This window comes from Macaca fascicularis, chromosome 5 (genome assembly GCF_037993035.2).
Source record: "Macaca fascicularis isolate 582-1 chromosome 5, T2T-MFA8v1.1".
Taxonomy (NCBI): Eukaryota; Metazoa; Chordata; class Mammalia; order Primates; family Cercopithecidae; genus Macaca; species Macaca fascicularis.
In genome coordinates this window covers 19,391,180-19,412,668 of record NC_088379.1, presented here as the reverse complement: position 1 = coordinate 19,412,668, position 21,489 = coordinate 19,391,180, and the positions used below count along the sequence as shown (strand labels likewise).

The following is a 21,489-nucleotide window of genomic DNA, read 5'->3' as shown; positions in this document are numbered from 1 at the left end:
CTTGGGACAGATGCAGTTCTTTTTGTTTGTTTGTTTAGCTTTGGTTTGGTTTGGCAGATAAAAGTGAAAAATGAGTTTCTAAAAAGTGCTTTGGATACTTAAGCTTATGTTAGAAGTCTCAGTAAATATAATATACTCAAAGAAATAAACCGAAAACCACAAAACAAATATTTATAACCAAATGTCTAACCGCAGTACTACCAATGAAATTCCTCTTTAATGAGTCCAGATTAGTAGTCGCAAACTCAACAGAAAGTGTGAATCACTTACTCCTAAGCCTCTTTTAAGATTACACTTTTCAGGAAGATTTGTATTAGTACTCATAAATTTCAATCAATCATAATCAACTGTTTCAAAATTCCCTGCAATCTCTTCTTCAGTTAACCAGCTCCAGATTTCTTTACAAATAATTTCCTCTTCTCTTAGGTTCATAATAAAAATGCAACCTTGATTTTGGAGGAGGAGCAAAGGGGAAGATAGAGTCTATAAGTTAAGAAAACTTCATGCAGGCTTTTTTTTTTTTTTTTTTTTTAAACCTCCAACCTATCGTCCCTTATTTTAGTTTCCCTTTACTTACACTTTCCATCTGTCAACAAGTGCTTGTAATTTTATTACACTGTCCTGTAGTTTATGCAGAGTTGGTATTATTTTACAGAGTTCTGTTAATGGACTGGATAAATGGTAATGCTATTTAAACTAGTCTCCTACTCCAACAAACACAGCTGCAACTGTACTACTATTTCTGAGCAAACATCTTGACCTGAACATGTAGTGCTCTCTCAACCCGTCCAAAGAGAAATTGGAGCAGACAGCAAAGGAAAAGCATATTTGGCCGCTAGCAGCAACCAAGCGTGTCGAATCATAATTCATATACAGTATACCCTCCTTTTCTTTTATATTGCATTCAGAGTCTGTGAAAAGCATGTGTGCTTCTTCCCCTGGTATCTTATTTTCAGCCACTAGTCAAATGGTGATTATTTATTCCAAAGCTCAAAGAAAAGCAACACAAGGTCCAGTATATCCAACAAGCTTTCATCTAAGCCAACAATGTGAAAAACCAAACTTCAGTGTATAAACTATATATTAAACCAGTAGACTTTTAAATTAGTGATAAACCTGGGAAAACATAGTGTTAAGTACGAATAAAGTATACAATAACTAAGAAAATAAAGAAATTGAAATATTAATTTGTATCTCGGAACAACCTATACAGAGGAAGTAAATCCTAAATTTGTTTTTTTATGAGTTCTGCATATAGTATGCCTCTACTGCATTAGACAGCAGGGGCAAATATGGCTTGCTTTATATATATAAATTATATAAATGTATATTATATAAATATAAATTATATATAATATATTATATAAATTATATATTATATTACATATATAATATATTATGTTTAATTATATATTATACAAATGTCAAAATATATATTCTATAAACATATTTATATCATATATACTTATGTATTTTTTATATATATTTATAAAACAATCATACATATATCAACTATCAAATACTTTCCTTGTCCTATCATTTTTCCCCATTATTTGTCAAAAATTCCATATCCTTTGTTCTGTTACTTGTCCTTCTTGTGAAAAAACTATGTTTTTAAATGAGCATTAGAAAGGATGTTGTGCATATAGGTTTGTACACATTTTCCCATCTGCTGGAATATTTGTTTCAGGTGAGCTACTAGGCATCTGTATCATATGAAGAAAATGTGAACTTGTACCCTTGCTTTTCATAATTACACTAGCCAGTAGTCAGCTTCACAAGTGTGTGTTCCTTTGTTTATTAAAGACTTCCAATGGCAGTTGTTTAATTTAATTAATAATCACCATCATAAACAACTGGTCACGTGCAGCTTACAACTTATCTTCTCGAGAGAAAAAGCACTCTTAACAATTCACCTAAGTCTAATTCAGATGAGGCAACAGTTCCTTAACTCAAATTAAGATTCCTGACTTGAGGATGCAAATAAAAATTCCACCTCTAGTTTTCTATGTACACCCAGTGCCTAAATCTGATGTCACATCTCATGTAAAGAGATACATTTCGTCAATATTGAATGCTAGGCCATCAAGTTATATAACTTCTGAAACATAAAAATATTCACATCTTGTAACCAGTTCCACCTAACAAACATTGCTTTAGCTGTTATTACTCCCCAGGACAAATCCTTTGAGCCAGAAAGACACATTAAAAAATCTGAACACATTTTCTAGCTGCCTGTGTCCCCATTTTCCAACATGCATTTAATTAATTAGGAAATGCTGTCATAGGTTTATGGATTCTGTTTCTTTAATTCACTTAAAGATTTCAAGTCTTTTTTCATATAGCTGCTGCATAAAGTTATAAAATCATAACAAAAGATAAAAAAAATCTCTTGGTCTGCTATGTAATATTGTCAAAGAGGGCAAAATGTCAAGCAGAATATAATTTGCTGATGAAGGATTCTGCAATGGATTAAACCACCTTAAACTGGGGAAATTAATCCAAGTCGATTCCTTAAAAAATCTCCTCAGTCAACAATAACTAAAGCTGAAAGTGAAATACTATCAAAACCAATTCTATGACCCTTTTTAGAAACTAAGCACAAACATTTAGATATAATTATCTACTGATATGCATACATATAATCTTTATGGCAAACCTACATCCTATTTCCTTAGTAAAAATAGTTCTTAGATAATTTTTGTTAAAAATGCAGTTCCAAAGTTTCTTTATTTGATTTTTAAAATTTACTTAAATTGGGCCAATTGAGCAGGAGGGAACACAAAAAAAAGGAGAGAAAAATGTCAGGTGATTTTAACTATCCTTAGAGGAACAAAGTCAGGAAAGACTCTGGAGAGAAGATCTGGTCTGTCAGCTGGGGAATACCTCCCTATAGTAAGTTAAGGTTGTTAAGGTTTCAGGAGGACATTAACAAAGATCCTGGCTATTCTTGGGGGTGAAGGGTGTGAGAGGACAGTCCTCCTACTTCTGGAATTGATAACTATATTGAACTAGTAGGCTACAAAGACAAATTCAGAAAAAGGAAATATGCTCACTTTCTCTACAAATAGTACCATATGGGACTCCCACCATCCAGGTGGGGGCTAATGGAGCAATTTACTCTATACATCCCGGCAGTTTTTTCACAACATGCATGTACCTCAATAATCATTGCTATTTATTTTTCCAAAACTTTGTAGCTTATCTCCCATCTGCACAAAGTCATTCATATGGCTGAAAATCTCATTTTTAAATGCTTTCAAAAATGTGTTTTCACTATTACACATTAGGTCAGTGCAAAAGCATTCCAGGGAGGAAAAAGTGATTCCCCCTAATACTCACATTATGCTCCTTTAAGGAATTACTTCCTTTAATAGTCTATGACGTATTTAATATGAAAACCGTGCCATACAGTCATTCATATTGCAGAGGCTGAAATTCTGGCTTTAAAGGAAACATTTAAGAGGAAATTTACAGCCCTCTTTAAATACCTTATAATAATATTTTCGGACTAATAAACACTACTACTTGAGCCCAGAAACAATACCAAAAAAGCTAACATTAAAAATCTCAACTTTACAAGAACACACTGCCAGCTTCCTCTTAAGAGGAAGCACAGTAGCAATTTTCTCCCTTCAGAACTTAATCAAACATTTCCATTAAAAAGTAGGTAAATCTTGCCATCATCACATTACCAAAAATAACAATAATAATCCAATTACCGTATCACATACATCAACCGCTAAATCCTAACCAAATAAAACAACCACTAGAAAACAAATCATAAATTTCCTAAAGAAAAAAAACACAAACTTTTAATCCATTAATCTATTGATGCATAGATTCCAGGAAAGCACACAGAAACAGATCCAAAATACATTTAATAAAACACAAGGTACTACCCAAAGCAACAATAACTATTTGTGTCTACTTACAGCCTGTATAGCTTCGCAGTCCCAAGAAACAGCAACTCAGGAAACAGCTGAAGGTGATTTCTGTTTAAACGCCTTTAGAGAAAACAAAAACAAAGCTTATGTTACACAGAAAATACCCAACAATGAGACTGTGATTTGGTAGTGTCATGCCTCATCCTGTATTTCAGAAAAGAATGAAATGACATTCAAGAGAATTCAAGCATTGCAAATCAAAAGTTGCTTACACCTTTTGTTACATGACTCTTTAAAGCAGTTTTCCATTGTGCTTACTATGATGATGATTACTGGGGTCTAAACTCCAAACTCAAATCCTGTGCAACATCAGTCAACCAGAATATACACAACAATAAAGGATTTTTGTGACTCAGTCTTAGGCCCCTAAGGTAGGTGACTTCAATATCCAGCAGAAATACCACAATAAATGGTGTCTAAAATAATCCATACACAGTCCCAATTGGCCTAAAATCTCAGCCAAGGAATTGTGGGGAGATGGAAATTTTAATTTTGTTAGCTTTTCATTTAGTTGCGAGAAAAAAAAAAAAGGTGTGAGAAATTGTCGGCATGATTTGTCCCATAGGCAAAATCAGGAGAATAACCAACCCAGAGTTCAAACCTCAACCCACAGCTTCCAATCCTTAACTGAATTTAAGGCTCAGCAGTATAACTAATAGTGGCGTCAAATCTGTTTAAGTAATGTTTTAAAATGTCTAAGTAAATTGGAATGTTGTAAATGTTTTAAAGAAGAGTGTGATTCCAACTCTAACTCAATTTAAGCCCTGATGCTTGGTATGCACACCTGTTAAAGAAAGAGTGGGCAAATACTATCTCTGATGTAGTCATATCCCAATCCCCTCTGTTTTAAGTGTACAATTTAACATTTAATTTAAAATAACTGTCTATTTCTCTGCTTTTCCCAAATCTAAATAAAACGATAAAGAGCTGATGTAACATTTTGCACTCAAATGACTTACAAGCTGCCTAGCTCGAGAGGGATAGAGGCATATTATATAGTATAGCTTCTGGATATAGTTCTGAAAGTAATGCCACACTGAGGAAAGCAGAGGCATTTCTTAAGTCTTAAAGATAAGTATCAAAAGGGACAGGAAAAGAGGGCATATCAATCTTGACATATTGAAAGGGTCATCGGGCAGATGCAGAATTATACTTATTTAGTCTCCAGAGGGCAGAAATGGACCCCCGGATTGTAATTCCTAAGAAATTCGATTATACAGAAGACCCTTCTAAGAACTAGCTATTAAGAAATGGAAACTCTCAACTCCTTATCTCAAAATGTATTCAAACAGAGGCTATGAGTTTTTTTTTTTTTTTGGAAAATGATATAATTTTTAAAAATCCTGTTTGTAAGTGAGAAGCTAGACCAGGTAAACTTCAGAACTTCTTTCCATTCTAAAAAATGCCATGAAGCAATGATGGCACCATAACTTTATGTGAACTCAGAAGGAAGTTGGTCATCTACAGAAACATTCTCAGGCCCTATCAAAATGCATACTAATAAAAAGTATGCCAAGACAAGTAGGGGCAAATAGTAAAATTAGTGGTAAAAGAGTGAATTTACTTCCCACTTACACTATTTTTTTGAATGAAGCACATAACAAGGTAAAATTTAAAGTCAAATCAAAAGCTTTTATTTATTTGTTCTCTGTTAGGTATGATTTTGAAGAAAGTGTACTTCCAAAGTCTAGCATTATACAATTTCAATGAAATGCAGATTGTTACTTTGTTATATTTCCCTCTAAAAACAGATTACAAATATTTGCAACAGTGGTAATGAGATTTTTTTTAGGAATGCAACCACTCTTGGAAGGACCTCCATTGTCCAAAGAGCCAATTCCAATTTCTAAAATAGCAGAAATGTGCTCTCATGATGTGATCCAAACCACCAGATTTACCAGCCTCATTTGTTATTCTTTAGCCAGAGCAAGCACTCTCGGCAAACCCCTGGGTCCTGCAGAGGCAGTTCTCTTTATGAAGTGCTTCTCCTTTTCTCCAAATGGTGCTTTCTTACATCCTCTGTGAACCTTCCCCTGATTCTCCCACAAAAAGTTAGTGCTTCTCTTGGCTGTGTCCCCACAGCATTTGATAAGTAAGGGTCCCTTACACTGTGTAATATTTATTCATGTACTGGTCCCTTTCCCACTAGACTGTGAGCTCGTCAAGCATAAAGACTAAATCTTTGTATTCCCTCCCTTCTGCCCTGGCACTTAGTAAGTTTTGAACCATATGAAAAGCCAAAGAGAGCAGCCTGCTCTCAGTCAACATTTCCTAATCTCTGGCCCTTAGTAGGTTCTTAGGAAATGCTGAATGAGAACAGCGTTGTGTAGTATTTTGATATATTTCAGCAAGGCCCTAGCATTTACATTTTGTATTAAGCCAACATTCCTCTGGCATTCTCCCTGAGGCACCTGCCTTGAGTTTGATGCCACTCTCTGGCTGTCAAACCTGCGTTCACATGTCCCAGACAGTAGTTTCCTCCTTTCCATTCCATCAACATCCTTGGTGATGTGATTCTCAACATCACCTAGAAGCTGGAAAGAATTCAGTGTGTTTAAACAAATTCAGATATATAAGTGAACAACAGCTGCTACCAGCTTTCTTGTTAACGGGTCTACATCAGTATAGTTTCATATATTGTGAGAAAGCAGATTTTTCAGGTTGGATACAAGAAGTGTTATTTTTTTCTTAATTATTATCCTTTTCTTATTCCTAGTGGTTCCTAATTCACTGTGTAAGTAATAGCTAACACATATTCTAATTCACTGTGTAAGTAATAAGCTTACTAGGTGATGGTCACTATTCTGAGAGGTTTATACAAGTTATCTCATTCACTCTTCACCACGTCCCCATGAGTAAGTACAATTCTCACTGCTGTTCTGGAGAGAAGAGCAGAGTTCAAAGACATAAAGTTAGGGCCTGAATGAAGGTGGTGTGACACTAAAACAGGCCCTCTGAATCACTCTTCTGGAAAAAATACAGTCTAAACATTCCTAAACAATAATTCAGAATAATAAAATGCTGAAGCTTTCCTTTTCACCTATATTCCCTGAGGCAAAACGTAGATTTATTTGATCCATTTCTTAAGTATCTATGAACGAAGCAATTGTAAATAAAACAAAGTTTTATTTTTTAAAAAAGCTAGCTCTATGTTCAGCTCATGGTTTGAAACACCTGTTGAAAATTAGGTATTTTAAATTTCAGAAAAAAAATGAAAATATATATGAAGCACTCACCTCTGAATTCAAGTAGTTTATAATTATTTCAGGAAAATTATTATGAGTGATCTTTATATGTCTAAACCCACCAGATACATTTCTGTTTTTAGGATAAGACAAGGTGGCATCACACAAAAAGGACAGATAACAGTAAGGAATGTGGTAATATGGATACAACAAAACAGTATACGTTTCCTTTTTATTGTATTTAAAGGAGTATGAAGACACTTTTGCCTCCACTTTTTCTATTCTCTCTTCCATCCATACTAAGGCTAAATGGTTATACAAACATTAACATAAAAAGCAAAAACTTTCAAAATATTAAATAAATAAAAATTTTAAAGGATAGATGCTTGTACAATCACCAGAAATTAAACCCTTAAATTAAAGAACACTTACTTAAAATTTAAACTTCTTTTAAAGACTATTAAGGTATATAACAATTACTAAACAGAGCTAGAGAAAAAGTAGCCTAGCTTTTAATGTGACAGAAATTTGCTTAACAGCTTGAGGATGATTGTGTCAGAATAAGATCTCTAACATAAATGAGTTGAAGTTAAATCTGATGGTTCCAGAACAGGAAACAGCATGTAGTGAATTAAAGATATCACAGAGGATTACTTATGGGAGCCAACATAAATTAGCTTTGTTAAACAGACCAGGTGAGTCAATTGTCATTGTTCAGAGCACAGACACTCAATGGTGTCAAAGAAGAGACAGAGATATAATGATATCTAAGTCATGTGTCCTCACCCCTCGATGGAATCTGCCCATAAGATTCCAGAAACGCTTGATAATTCTCTAGATGGCAATTCACAGTTTCAGAAAGGTGTGTAATGTATGTCTCTGAGATACTTTCTCCCAGGGCAAAGACAAGAAGGGATTCCAGTAACTGTTTGCTCTGTGCTACCAGCTATTTTTGAGTCTGACTTTCAGAGGAGTGAATGATCTTTCTGCATCGCACAAAACACCACTGTCCTCTCAAATACTGATTCTTAACAACCTCAATTTGAAGGGCAGCCTGAACATATTGACAAACATTGTTTTGAATTATTATCTGCCAGCTGCGTCTGTGACTCTTGTCCTTTAGCAGGGGTTATAGTCTCTTACTTTTTGCAACTTTCACCTAAATTCAATTAATGTTCACAACCTTCCATCTAATTCAAAACGTAATATGAGAACAGTTTTACCAAAGCCAGTAAAATTTTGTGCTCCTTACTTACTTGTCAGTGCAAATATAAGGTGTTTTTAGCAGCGTGCTAGGTCTGTAATAAATGTTTGATAAATGCTGCCTTAAAGCCTACCATTTCTAACCTCCTATTTCTCCTACATGAATGATCAAGCGTAAAACTATTTAGCCCCCTCTTTTGCCACCTTCTCAGGTAAATTTTGACTTCTCTTATAAAAATGTTTTTATTCTAACATTTTCAAAGCACGGATCTTAAAATTTATTTTGCATTATGTAAATAAAATAAAGTTTACATTTTCAGCAGTGATTTCAATGATAACTTAATCCCTTGTATTCCTTGCTAGGGATGTCAAGACTTATTAGCAAAATACTGCTTCCTCTGTTGTCCCCTTATTTCCTGGTATTTCTCTACATATTCAGAGAGACTATGAAAAATACTCTGAAATAACCATTGAAGGGTTGTTTACCTTTTCTTCACATCTCTCCTGTTGACCATATACTATGTTAGGAAGAACATTTTTAAAAAATGTAAATATGACTGTAACAAGCCAAATGGATCATATATACACTTTAGCAGCTAAGATAAAATAATTCCTAATCTCAACGATTGAGAAATAAGAGAGGTATGTTGAAATGTAGAATAATAGTTATTTAAGTGCTCTGTGCCCAGCATTTTGTGAAGCTATGTACATTATCTTACTTATTGCCACTATGAGATATCATGATTATCCCTGTTTTAAAGATGAGGAAACTGAAATTTTGAAAGATGAAGCAAGGTGATCAAGATCACTCAGTGGAATTGAAACCAAGGGTTTTCTGATATCACTCTTCCCTAACGTTTCTGATTTCAAAAGGAGAAAGGGGAGCTTGTATCTGGTTAGAAACCATAATCAACAGTACAACCAATGTGTATTTGCCTGGTATTCCATGAGACACCAAGCATCAGCAGATAAAATAAGATGTCGAAGAACAGGGATTTCTAGATAATCCACATTCTGTGCTTTTACTCTAGAACCTCAAACAGCAGCACAGAGCCCCTGCTCCAAAACTGTCCATCTGTATTCAGAGTGTATGGACACTGTACAGAGGACATCCAAATAATTTTCTGTAAATATTATAGTAAAGCAATATTGATGAGATCAAATCACAGCCCTATTATCAAGTTTTCGTTCTGAAAGCATTTGCATCAATATGCTTTCCAGTCCAGCAGATAACACTTGGTTTGAAAAAAGGTAACGGCAATATATATGAAGTCCATGCAGAAATGTCTCTCTTTCCATGTGAAGTTGTGAAATTCAGTCTAGAAGACATAATTCAAGCAGAAAGGTATCCAAAAGAAAGGAGAGAGGGAATTAAACGTAAAATATTTGACATTGGCTACTTCCACAAATACATTGTAACAGTGCAAACTAAACTACTCATTTCAGGGGAGGTATAAAGGACACAGCATCCAGCAAACACTGTCACAAAAGAGGACCCAAAACAGATGTGGGAAAAATAAACACCCTCGCTGCTTCAGAATTTATAAAATGGTCCACAAAGAGCAAACGAGCCTTCTCACCACCATTCAACCTCAAGGCCCATAAAAAATGTTGCATGAGAAACTCTCTCAGATGGATTCAATGTTCTGCAAAACTTGTAACAGTGCACAGGGATTAAAGCTTTCTACGACCAGCGTCAGTAAACCTAATTTAAAATCGACCACGTTGCTTATAAATAGGTGAACATCACTGGCATATAATGGCTATTCTATCTTTTAGAACATTTATATTTTATGCTATGTGCATACTCAGCCTCTGTCACAGAGTTTGACGTGTCCTTTAAAGAGACTTTCCAAGAAAATGACTGCCATGATTTTAAACTTGTGTGGAAAGATACCAGAAAACAATTCTTTTGAGATGGGCTTGCATTCTTTTCCAAGGAGATTAGCACCGTTAGACTGTCGTTCTGTTAAGAAAAGGTATGTGTTATGTGTTGCCTATAAACTTGTCGGATTAGTCAGAAGAGACTAATCCTTGATGAACAGAGAATATGTCCAGATCCTTGATGAACAGAGGATAAATGATGCTTTCTTTCAGACCTGTTCCACAACATATTCTCTACTTGAACTCATGTGTAAAGACTTACAACAAAAACCTACCACATCATACTTCCTCAGCCTCACTCACACTGTCTGTCCCCTGCTTAGGGGTGCTATGTGTATGCAGGGAGAACTAATTCAGCATCACCTTAAACAAATGTGTCTTTTACATACCATCTCATTACAGTGTAGTGTTTAGTCAAATGTAGGCTCCACTGTAAAGGGGCTTAGACTTTTCTAACTTAAAAACAATATTTTCTTTATATCAACTTGGTGGAAAATTTAAATGTCTCAGTTAACAGCTTGACTGCTCAAGATTCCTTACATGGCTTTCTCATAATAATATTTTCCGAGCTCATTTTCAAGCATAAATGAGTAATCAAATGACAAAGCTATTGAGAAAAATGTCATTTCAAACCCAATTATACTAACACTAGGAGAAGTTAAAGCAGTATTGGTCTTAAAAGCACACATTTACCAAGTATTGGTGGGAAAAGATGAACACTCCACATGCTTGCCTTTATTATTTCCACAATTTCCTTATTTTAAGGGTATAAGATGGTTTCAGTGTTCACACAAAGCCTAATATCCAAGACTTTTTACAGTATGCTACTGATTCTTACCAACATAACCTATGCATATATGCATTTCACTTTTCAGTCTTAGAGTAAATAATACAATGTCCCATAACAACCCTAAACATTTTCAAAAACTTTCTCATACTTTTCCATTTGTATTATCAAGGAACTTTCAAAAGAAGATTATTTTCACTAGTGGAACCCCAACATGGTCTGGGTCCCCCTAAAAGGCCATAAAATAGAACTGAATGACTGTAGTATCTAACCCCATAAACCGTGTGTGAACAACAGAATTTTACACAAGCCCACAGCATTGCTGGGTCCCAGTGTTATTTTTTTAACCCTCTAGGACATTATGCAGCCTCAAAAAAATCTCAAATTAATAATTTTGCATGGAGTATTTATTGCAGATATACACAGGTATCTTCCTTGAGGTATATAAAAGAAATATACTTCCTAAGTGTCCTGATTCTTACTGCAGGTTATATGTGACCTTTTTTTCCGAATTTCCACTGAATTAACTGGCCATCTAGGTATAGCACATTTCATTTGAAAAATTTTTTGATTAAGCAACAGGAGATCTGCTAATACAATCTATATGAGGCACATTCTGAAGGCTTCATTTTCATCCCAGATAAACAGGTACCGCTGGCAATACAGAGCATCCTAGGAAATATGACTCTGCACATGTTAGGTCTGAGAGTGCAGAAACAAACTGTCAAAACAGAAAATAATGTGTGCTCATGGAATGCAGACATGATTACAACTTCCTCCTTTTACAGTGATGCATAACCACATTCTGACAATGATGTGTCATCTCATGTTGCAAGAGAATGAAGGGCAGGGGAGGGAAGGAGCTAGTTAGAGAGGTAAGGAAGAAAGAAACTAAAAGGGAAGAAAAGAAGGAAAGGAGGGAGAGGAGGAGAAAAGAAAGGAGGGAGGTACGTTACTATTAACTCCTTCTTGACAGTTTATCTGAAAATGTTGTATTTCATCCACTCTTTGAAAGGGAAAACTATCTTTTATAGCTATAATGCTTTGATTTGCAAATAATGACTTTGTCATTCCATGCTACAATTAAATTCAAATCAACAACATGACTGTTTCTTGCAGACTAAAAAGCTGAATTTTTAAAAAAGGTACAGATATTTATCTTCTGTTTTCAGATTTTTCTATAGATCAAGTTAAAAGTCCATCAACATAAAATAAAATAAAAAGAAAAACTTACAACTATGAAATATTCACAAAATGTAATTTATAATTGTTTTATCATTTTAAAATGAAAACAACTTAAAACCATAAATTACACACGAATAAAATTAATGTTTTTATTTTATTTTGTTCTTCATACAAGGAATAAAAATTAAATCACTATTCAGTATATAAATGGGATTTACAACATAAACCTAATTGTACACCTTTTTCATAATTTGGAGTTCCAATTTTAAATTTCACAACTAAATTGTTAAAAACCATATAAATTTACACAATACATAGTAAAAAGTTAATTTATTGATTTCTTCTTGTCTCTCACATTGTCTCTTGCAGCTTTTTGAAAAAGCAAGCAATTTTTTGGTGTTAATGACACTAACTAAAATAAAGATATATACCATAGGCCATAGCAGTTTGATTATGGAACTCTCTGGGTAGTTTGTTTTTTTGTTTTTTGTTTTTTTAATTTTTTAAATCAATACACTGAACAAAATTTAAAATAGTTTGTTTCACAATAAATTGAACGCATTCCTTAGCAAACCTGCCTTACCATTTAATGTATTTAAAAAAAAATAAATATTTGAAAAGTGTATCCACAATGTTCCTAAGAAATGGTTTTGAATTCCAGAGTCCCAAGGAGATGAATTGGCTGTCAGATAACAATGTGCTTCCATCAGATGGACTTGGCAGTTGTAAACAAAAGGAATTTTCTCAGCTTTTCCTCACAAATATGAAATATTTGCTCTTGGCCAACAGCTGGGGTGATTTAAAGAAGTCCTGCATATATATTAGTTTTCATTCAAAATTACAAATCCTCCTCCCACTCTGAAACATCTGACTTAGTAGAATAGAAAATTGTTCTGAGATGAAGTGACATTCCCAGAGGAAGTAAAAGTCAAAAAATAGTACCTACTTACAACTCTAATCAAATTTCAGAGCATATAGCATCTGGTCAATAAGTTTTAGGAAAAGTTAATTTAATCAAGATGAAAGTTCAGACAACACTCCGAAGTGACTTGAAAAAGAATGAGAAAGTTTCTTTAGTTCTAGTGTTCCTGAAAATATTTAAAACAACAACATAACCAAAATAGAGACCGCAAAAAAAGCGATCAAAATTCCTTCAATGGTTTGGAAGTTAGCAACCAAACTCAAGATACTTTCCTGTGAAGACTAAAAGTTATTCTTGAAAACATAAAGTTTAAATGACAATTTAAATTATCTATTCATTTTAGCAAACATTTGAATGATATTGATGCTTTCTTAAAGATTAAACTATCTTTGCAAGTTACTTACTAGGAATTAGCTAATCATAGAGTCTATGAAGGAGATCAAACAATAAATACTTTCAGAGTATTTTTTATATATTTAGAGACAGGCTATGAACTTATAAGCTTTGTTATGAATGCAACCAAATGTTTACCAATTTTTATTTCCCTCTAAAATTAGTTGAAAGTAGTGATTTAAAATTTATTTTGAATTCCACAATTACAGTCCTTGTATTGTAATATTTATCATAGAGAAAGGCTAATAGTAAAATAAAGTAGACATTTCTGTGTTTTACTTGAGGTGATAAAAATATAGTCTTAATATTTATAAATATCTTGGAAGGGGACAAACCATTTTTCTTCTTATGGACAATTACAGGGAATTAACTTCTGCCCTTTTGCCCAGTGAACCTGAATATGTGTTAAGCCTAAAATGAACATTAGATTTTATTATTTTTTGAAAAAAATATTTTTACTTAAAGTGATTATTAAGGCAGGCATGAAAACTTATTAAAATAATTGTTGCTGCTTTTATTAGAGCTTTTCTTTGCCTTCAAAATGCAAACATATCAAACCTGAATAATCAAGACATGTAAGACATACAATTCATACTTCAAATTAAAAAGTCTGTAATTTATCTTAATTATTTCAGACAGAGGTTTTGTCTTTTGCAGATATATACTGCAAACATTTTTAAAGTCCTCAAGTAATATGTAAAAAAAGTATCTTAAAATCTGAAGTCTACATTTAATTTTCTTGGGAAGGAAACCAACTTTGAATGACCACAATATAACACAGTTCTTACTTTCATAATCTTTAGATTATTTTTCCAGAATAAATATTTTTAAAGCTAGTATAGAATAAAATACAACTGTGGAAAGTATTAACAATAACAACGTTCACCATGCTAAATATCAAAAAGCAAATCTTTATCAGTAAAACATAAAATATTTCATCAAACGTCACTGATGACACACAAAGCACCACCATGAAAATGAAAATAACGATTAGCACAACTTCTCTCTTCCCTAATGCACCAGTAATGCAAATAAAAGTACCACCTTTCTTCCTACATGAGCAAATAAAACAAATCAAATGAAGAATAAGAAATGCTTGTACATCTTGAAGTACCAAAGCAATGATTATCAAGGAAATACATGTCTCAGAAAACTAACTCTGTGTTTTTGAGCTTAATTACAAGTTAGAATTATTTATTCAGGAACTGTATTTGTCATAAGTTAGTCTGAAAACCACTGATTCACCCTCCTTTTTCTGCAAATTTTCAAAACCTAAGACATGAAATTGAAGACATGATGCTTGAAATTTAAGTGTTTTTTAAAAACACAGTTATGTTGTCATAACTTTGGAATTGAAAATACTTACAGTCTCTCTAGTTCTTTAAGATCCTGGAATGCTCCTCTTTCAATGGTGCTAATCTTATTCTCCATAAGCTGACTGAAATGCAAAATATAACATGCTTCTTAATGTTACCACTCACCATCTGAATAAATTTCAATTCAGCAACTGAAGATTTGTAAACTCTTTCCCTTTATAAAGTTAAATTTTGCTCTGAGTTGAGATCCAATATCAAATTTAATAATAACATATCTGAGTGTACTCATGGAAGGGAAATAGCAGGGTCCGCACCACAAAACTTAATACGAATGCAGTTTCTCATGAGATTTACTGGTCAAAAGTCTGACCCTTAAACTAATAGTGTATCTGAAGAGTAATCCTTCACACTGAAGCTTTGATAGCTTTTTTTGGTACACTGTTTTTCAACTTAACCAAAGAATCAAGATACAGTAATTCATCATACACATACTTCAATTCTGACATGGATACACATCAACAACTGGAATAATTTGTAATGACCAAAATGTGTCTCTTAAAACTTAGAACACTGAATGCACAATGGTCAAAACTGTATGGCTACTGGGATGTCAATATTTACAGTCCTGTGGGTGAGAACAATTTAACATTACATTGACTCTCAAGTGGTAGTTTACTCACAGCTAATTTAACCCACTAATTAAAGAAGTAATCATATTGCAACAATTTTATAGAAGCTACAGAAACACAAAATATAAAAAACTCAAAATATGACCAATGGATCATTATACACTCTGCTGAAAAGTTTGAATGGTTGATTTTAATGCTTGAAATTAGATTTTTGCAAAAAAAAGAGAACCCTTTGGTTATTAATAATAAAATACAGATCCACTTAAATATTTTAGTTAATTTCAAATCCTAAAAGTATCAAATGTTTCTTTTTACTTATTCATTTTGTGAAAACAATTATTCAACATTTTTATATGCATAAAGCGCTTAGGGTATGGTATAACAAAGATCTGAGGTCATTTCTGGATTATTGGTTCTGTGGCATGCTTCCAACCTTAAAAAAAAAAAGCCCCAACTTTTATTAAAGGTTGTAGTACAATGATAAACACACAAAAAAGGAAACCATGAACTTTTAAATTTTTTATGTTACTGTCATCAGAATAATTATAAAAACTGAGACCAGCAATGACTCAAAATATGCAACCTTAAAAAAAATTAATAAAAAATACAGAGGATGCACTTACAGAACTCTCAGGTGTCTAAGACCAGCAAAATCTGTCTTCGTAATTCTTGTGATGTTATTTCCATTTAAATCCCTAAGAGAAAAACCAGAAAGTGAAAGTTCCATTTTATTTCTATGTGAACCTGCTTCAAGTAAAGTTTAGAGTAAATCAGAACTAAAAGCTAATTCAATTACTAAAGTAGTGTACAAAGTATGTAGGAAGGAGAAGAGGATAACCTTTAAAAGGATATTTTTAAAATGACTCAACACATTTGCAAAGTTCATTCTTGCTGGCATATGACAAGAAAATGAAGTAGTTACATTATCACAAAAAAGTTTGTTGTGTGTGTTTGTTGTGTTTTGTGTATGGGAGAGTGCTTTCCATTTTTGTTTCTATAAGGATTGTATATTAATTTCACAGGTATTCTACTATTTTATTATAATTGTTAGGCACCCCCCCCCAAAAAAGAAGTTCCCTTCGGGAGGTTAAATACTCAATTTTCTCATGCTATTCAGGAAGAAATTGTATAAAAATTCAGAACACTATCCTTAGGTAGCATGGTGGCGAAACTTCCCAAGGCACAGAAAAAAAAATTAGTGCCATCAAAATAACTACACTTAAAAGACTTGCATTTCTAGGCATTTACCTTCCAACAAGTCTATTTGTATAAAACCTTAACTCTTCATTTGCAGCTCAGGGAACCCCGCTGTGATTGTAAAGTGAAAACTACTAGCAGGGGCAAGAATGGAAATAGTATTCAGGCCCTGACATTTTTGTTCAGATTTCTGCAGCACTTTTCCTTCAGGAGTCACGATCTCCTTTTCTGGCATTTCAGGTCAAGATCTAAACTTGCCCTGGTTCCAATCATTTCAAGTAAAACCAGGCTTTGCTGCGGTTTGAATGCTCTTCATAGAAGCAAGCTCTCTATCACCTTTGACTCTACAACATCACTTTTGAAATCTGTATTCAAACTGTTTCCATGATGCACTTTTACAAGTCAGCACCCAGTAAACTATTTTCTGGAAACTTTTTGTTGATCTCTCATAAGGATGTATATTTTTTCAAGGACTTGAAACTCAATTGCTAAGCTCCCCCTTCACCCCCACCCACCCAAGTGCATTCCCTTTTTGTTGAGTAATACATGTTCGTGCTTAAACTTTAAACTGTCCTGAATGGCATGAAATGACAAATGCTAAAACAGAATTCTGCGTGGCTTCTCTTCCTTTCTACCCAACCCACTTCTCCATGCTAAGCAGAGTACCATGCAGTTGTTTCTAAAATTGTTGGGCTATTGGATATAACATGAATCTCCACCCCCACCCCTACACAAATGTGGATCGAATCCCGACAAGGCACCCCCAGTAGAGTCCCGATTTGGCCAGCTCGGAGAGGTGAGGAAGGAGTAGGGGTAACCTAGTGAGGCTGGGGGTAGACAGCCGTTTGCAAAGGAAAAGGGGGCTCAACTTGGGCCTTAAAACTGAGGGCGAGAGAAATGGGTTGGATAAGAAGGGCGAGTTGAAGTGCAATGGGCTGCGAGGGTGGAGACGTGCGGGTCGGAGCGCCTCCTCTCCACGGCCCGAAACCCTTACACCCCGGGGGCAAAAAGGTCGCGGGAGGAGTCCAGACGCGCTGGCCCCCGCCGGCCTAGCCCCGCGCCCTTCGCTTCCTCCTGGCACACACGCAACCGCGAGAGCGGAACGTGCCTAGGGCGGCCGGACTGGCGCGGGGCGGCGGCCTCGGCGTTCACAAAGAGAACGGCCTCCATGCTCCACTTCGCTGAACTCTGGAAGCGCCCCACCAGGAGCGCGTGGGCCGTCAACACCGGGTCTGCATTTACTTCTTCATTAGAGACTCGCAGAGACAGGGAGGCGGGGACGTCTGCGGGCAACAGAGCGCGAAGAGGGGAAGGCAGGGGAGCTGCTGCCACGTGAAGGGGCGCAGAAACTGCCAGAAAGGTGGATGGGGACGCAGGGGTTCAGCAGGAAGGGCCGGAGCGGGCAGCCGGGCGCCGCAGGGTCGCCGCAGCGGTAAGACCCGGTTGGGCTGGTTGGCGCTGGAGAACCAGCACTAACTTCGCTTAACGGATGGGACACGGTCCTCCCTGGCAGTCGCCCGCTGAGACAAGTCCCTTGGGGCCTGACGCCGTCTTCCCCTCCCTGGAGAAGTGGGGGGCGGGGGGCTGCGCGCGGCTACTATGCGAGCTGTCGCCGTCCTGGGACACCCTTCTCCCCGCGACCTGTGAGAAGCACTCCCAGGCACTCCATGACCCCTTCTTCCTACCCTTCGCCCCCAGGAGGGTGACACAAAAGCGGGGAGGGCAAGTTTCTCTCTTTTGAGTCTCCCTGCTATCCCCTCCGCGCCAGCCTGCGACAAGAGCGGGGACTGGGCTCTGAAACCGACCTGGAGTGCTGGCAATCGCAAGGTGACTCCGTTTATGGAGTCTGGAGAACAAAGTGGCGTCTCACTCGCCCAGGGCATCCTCCAGAACTTGTTCCCTACCTACCCGCTCCCCAGCCCCAGAAAACCAGCCTTCAAGGAGCTGCGAGTGGCGGGACGAGAGCAGGGGAGGGAGAACTAGCGCAGCTGCCAGGGGACCCGCCCCTCCTTGGACAGTGGCCCTTCCCTGACCAGTGCCCTCCCGGAGAGCTCAACCCCAGGATGCGCATGTGGGAGAGCTAGTGAGGGCTGCCCCAGGCACAGGAGCCTGAGCTGCCAGGTTCCTCCAAGGGAGGCAGGGGTGCACGGCCCGGTTGGGGAGAGGGAAAGACTAAGAGCGCATACTCACAGTCTCTCGGTGTTGCGGGGGATATTCCTGGGCACGCTGCGCAGCGCCAGCCCGTGACAGTCCACTGTGCTGCCCGAGCAGGAGCACTGCGCCGGGCACGCCTGCGGTGCCACTGTGTTCAGGATCGCCAGCACTAACCCCAGCGACAGGGACAGCATCTGCCAGCCAACGCCGCGCATCTTTCCCCGCCACCTCCTTCCTCGCCGTCACTGGGGGCTTTCTTTAGCTTTATGCTCCGAGGGAACCGCGCAGTGTCTGAGGCCCAGTGTCCGGCGGGGCTAACAACCCAGAGTGCCAGGGGATATGTGCACAAAATAATATGGAACAAGACAGTAGAGCCCACTCAGGCACACGCCTCCCACCTCCCTCTCCACCCTCCTCTGGCAGAGCAGGAGCTCCTTGGGCAACTTTAGGTCCTGAGGATAAATCAGCCTGGCCAGGGCTGCAAGGAGACCCCAAGAGCAGCGGAGAGGAGATCACGCGTCTTCTGTCTCCCAAGGATGAACTTGGCGGTAAAAGAGCTGGGTCTTCAATGGCCTCGAAGATGCAGGAGCCGGTTGTGGGGGGGAGGGCCGTCCTCTGATCCCACGCACGCTTCTGCAAATCCGATGCCAGTGGCGAAGGTACGAGGGAGAAGAGGGGAGCTCAATAGGTATTATGGCCCCGATCAAAGTGGGTTCCCGAAGCTAGAAGTCGCGGGAGCCCAGCAGGCCCGTAGCAGAACGCGCGGGGCAACTGGGCATGGCGCGCGGGGGCGCACGGGGCAGACGCGCAGTTCTGGGGGTGCACGGCTCTGGACTCTGCTCACTCACGCGGCCTCTCCCCCGCCCTCGGCTCCGCCGCAGCCTGGACCGGTCCTCGCGGTCTCCCGATAGCCAAGGATGGTTTACAAACACACATGCACTTCGCTGAAAGATGTCTGGGCAATCGCGCCTCCCGCTCGGCGTCCTTGGCGACGCTCTGCACCAGGACCTGCCCCGAGGTCACGCAGAAAAGACAAAAGGGCAGTCGGGCCGCCACAGCCAGGCAGAAATATCCACTAGTCAGCACCCCGACGAGGAACTCCAAGAGGCCAACTGGAGGACGAGTGCTGCTGCGAAGACTGAGTGGGGACTGACTGGGGGCGGACTTAAAGCCAGGCAGACCGGAAGGAGTGGAAAGGCAAAGGCCAAGGTTGGAGGTGTCAGCGTCCTGCTGGGGCGTACTGGAGAATGGCTCGGTGGCAGGTGGGCGGGTGGGATCCGCTACTCCAGGCACAGCCAGGCGGCAGCTGAATGGCAGTCGTGTGTGCGCGCGTGTCAGCCCCGCTTGTCTCCCGGATACGCCGCAGCTCCGCGGCAGACACCTGATGGCAAAGGTGGAAAAAATAAGAGCCGGGTCCTGGAGGGCACAGAGCCACGGCCGGCCCACGGCGGTCTCCCACTAGTGGTTCTTCCTTCTCAAAGTGCAGCAACTTTTCCCAGGCTTTGAATCCCGTCCCCCAAGGCCACAGTGGCGGTACCCCCGCCGGCGTCGCGACGCCGCCCGGCTCCAGGAGCTGCACCTGACGCGGCGGCCGCAGTCCCGGGTAGTCCTTCTCCTTCCAGCCCCTTCCCCTCTCCCGCTGCTTTCCTGGCCTCCCGCTCCAGGGAGCGAGGTGGGGGAGAGGGAGGGCGACGACTCAGAGCGGGGACTCGGTGGCTCTGCCGACTCCGGAGCCCCTGGCAAGTGTCTAAACAATAGGACGGACGCAGCAGCCCAAGTCTCGCTTGTCTGGAAGGAAGGTAGGTTGTTGTTGTAACTGGAGTTGTTCGCTGGGGCTGACTGGCGCTCAGCGCAGCCAAACAAAAACCCGGCCCGCGCCTCCGGAGCGGGCTGCGGGCCCCGGCGCTCCCCTTTCTGCTCAGCACTCCCGCCGTGCCCAGAAAGCGCGGCAGCTACGGCCTGCGCCTGGGCGCCTCGGCGCTCCCATCCCTCGCCGCCGCCTCCTCCTCCTCCGCCGCCGCCGCCGCCTTCTTTTTTTTAACCACAGTCTGCGGCAGCCACCACCGCCGCCGCCGAGCTCAGCCGTCCGGGTGCTTCCCAAATAAATAACACCAAGTCCGAAGTTGAGCCGGCGCTGGCCTTATATAGCCGCCCGAGCCCCCGCCCCCTGACCCCGCCCCTCGAGGCCCGGCCCCGCCCCCTGGCTGCGCTCGGGGAGCCTGCACCTCGCGGGGGAGAGGGGAGAGGTGAGGCCAGGGCTGCTAACGCTGGGCGGAGGCGGCGGCTGGCGGCGCGCGTTCCCGTGCGCCCTGGCTCGCCCCCTCACTCCCACGTCCGGGCAAACTTTGCCCGAAGAAGGAGCCTCCCGAGCCCCAGTCCCCAACTCCTTGGCCCCAGAGGTGACCCGGGCTCGGAGGTAGTCGTTTGCAGTGGCAGAATCGGGAGAGGGCGGCTTTGAACGCGGCTCATAAATAAACAGCCCTGCCAGTGCCTCTCCTGCAGCTTTTGCCGTGCGATCCTTAAGGGGGCTGCTCACTGTTTGCAGCACAGCAAGAGACAGAGAGACAGAAACAGAGAAATTATGATTTAAATTGAAGAAAAATCCTACCGAAATAGATCTGCCTGCGCTTACAGACACACACGTGTATTTTGGGGAGCTGAAAAGTTCAGTTTTTGCAAGTTGGAAA

General features: G+C 39.4%; 1 protein-coding gene across 2 annotated transcripts in view; it reads right to left on the bottom strand.

Moving 5' to 3' along the window:
* Positions 1 to 20,921, bottom strand: part of SLIT2 (slit guidance ligand 2) — a 370,550-nt gene extending 349,629 nt beyond the window's left edge. For both annotated transcript variants that reach the window (XM_005554557.4, XM_005554559.4), the window contains exons 1-4: positions 18,839 to 20,921; positions 16,075 to 16,146; positions 14,873 to 14,944; positions 3,936 to 4,007 (exon numbers count right to left, since the gene is read on the bottom strand). In XM_005554557.4, the coding sequence (XP_005554614.3) occupies positions 3,936 to 4,007; positions 14,873 to 14,944; positions 16,075 to 16,146; positions 18,839 to 19,017 (395 nt within the window). In that variant the 5' untranslated portion in view covers positions 19,018 to 20,921. The remainder of the gene's footprint in view (positions 1 to 3,935; positions 4,008 to 14,872; positions 14,945 to 16,074; positions 16,147 to 18,838) is intronic.
* Between the last annotated feature and the right edge of the window lie 568 nt (positions 20,922 to 21,489).